The sequence below is a fragment of the Monopterus albus genome, unplaced genomic scaffold (genome assembly GCF_001952655.1).
Source record: "Monopterus albus unplaced genomic scaffold, M_albus_1.0 scaffold3242.1, whole genome shotgun sequence".
Taxonomy (NCBI): domain Eukaryota; kingdom Metazoa; phylum Chordata; class Actinopteri; order Synbranchiformes; family Synbranchidae; genus Monopterus; species Monopterus albus.
This window is the reverse complement of record NW_018131112.1, coordinates 1-1,193: the sequence shown is the minus strand read 5'-3', so window position 1 is coordinate 1,193 and position 1,193 is coordinate 1. Positions and strand designations below refer to the sequence as shown.

The 1,193-nt window shown below is 35.6% G+C and overlaps 1 protein-coding gene across 1 annotated transcript; it reads right to left on the bottom strand.

Annotated features, from left to right (window-relative positions):
* Positions 1–18: 18 nt before the first annotated feature.
* LOC109954100 (olfactory receptor 52E8-like) lies at positions 19–581 on the bottom strand (the record flags this gene model as incomplete). The annotated part of the gene is made up of 1 exon (XM_020589513.1): positions 19–581. A coding segment is annotated over exon 1 (563 nt), but the record flags the coding sequence as incomplete, so codon positions are not given.
* Positions 582–1,193: the final 612 nt, after the last annotated feature.

Genomic DNA, 1,193 nt, shown 5'->3' with positions numbered 1-1,193 from the left:
GCGGCCCGAGTCACAGACGTAACAGTTATACCAATATGATCACAGTAACAGTGACTGATTATGTTTGATGCACAGTAAGGAAGAGGGTACGCCCTAATAACTAACATTAAAGGACCTGCCTTAGCAACAATCCATCCAAGACTACTGAGAATAAAGATTGTTGAATTTTGAAGAATAAGTGAATATCTGAGAGAATGACAGATAGCCAAATACCTGTCTAAAGCCATTAAGAAGAGAATATAGGAATTCACTGTACCAAAGTAGTGAACAAAGTACATTTGGACAAAACAAGCAGTGAATGAGATGGTCCCTGAATGAAACCAGTACTTACTGATAATCTTAGGTAAAGTGGTTGTGCTAAAGAGAGTGTCACATACAGTCAGATTTAGAATTATATAATACACCGGCTTATGAAGGCTGCAGTCGGTTACAAATAAAAAAATAATTATAGCATTGCCCATCAAAGTTAAGAAATAAACTAAGAACAGTACGGCTGAGACAAGGCCATGGTATTGTGGATGAAGTCCAGGGAATCCAGTGAGGACAAACTCAGTCACAGTGCTAAGATTTCCTTCTGGCATGAGGGTGCAGAAAATTTTTTAACTCACTGAAAAGCAAATCTGGCAACACATTAGATTAACACTTTTACAGTAAGCTGTGTAAACAAAGCAGTGCCTTCATATCTAAATGATAATGTATTGTTTTTGTATAGCAATTGATTAATCTTGAATTCTGATCCCTTGTTATATCCTTGGTTATTGTAATATCCTTTATATTTCTTAAATTCCTTTTCACTCTAGTCTTTTTGTAAGCTGTAATGATGTGCATTATAGCATGAGTAAGGCTTTACACTTCTCTTAAACAGTGTGGCAGCATACTGCTGACTACCCTGCTGATTCACCTCTTAAAGAGTTCTCATAGCGTGCCTTGTGATTAAAGTATGAGATTGTTTCTTTATTCTCGAGGGAGAATACACTACAGGTCAGTGAACTAATCGGACTAAGCCACAGTGATAGCTGTTTTTTAATCTATCATGCAGGAATGTTTCTTTCTGCTTTTTAGCTGATATTTCTGTTTCTGTAAACATAAATCATTCCGTAAGTGAAATATTAATAGCATGAGTAATCTCACTATTCTCACATTTTTCTCATATTTGTAACATATTACTTTTTGGACTAGAATTAACATAGTTG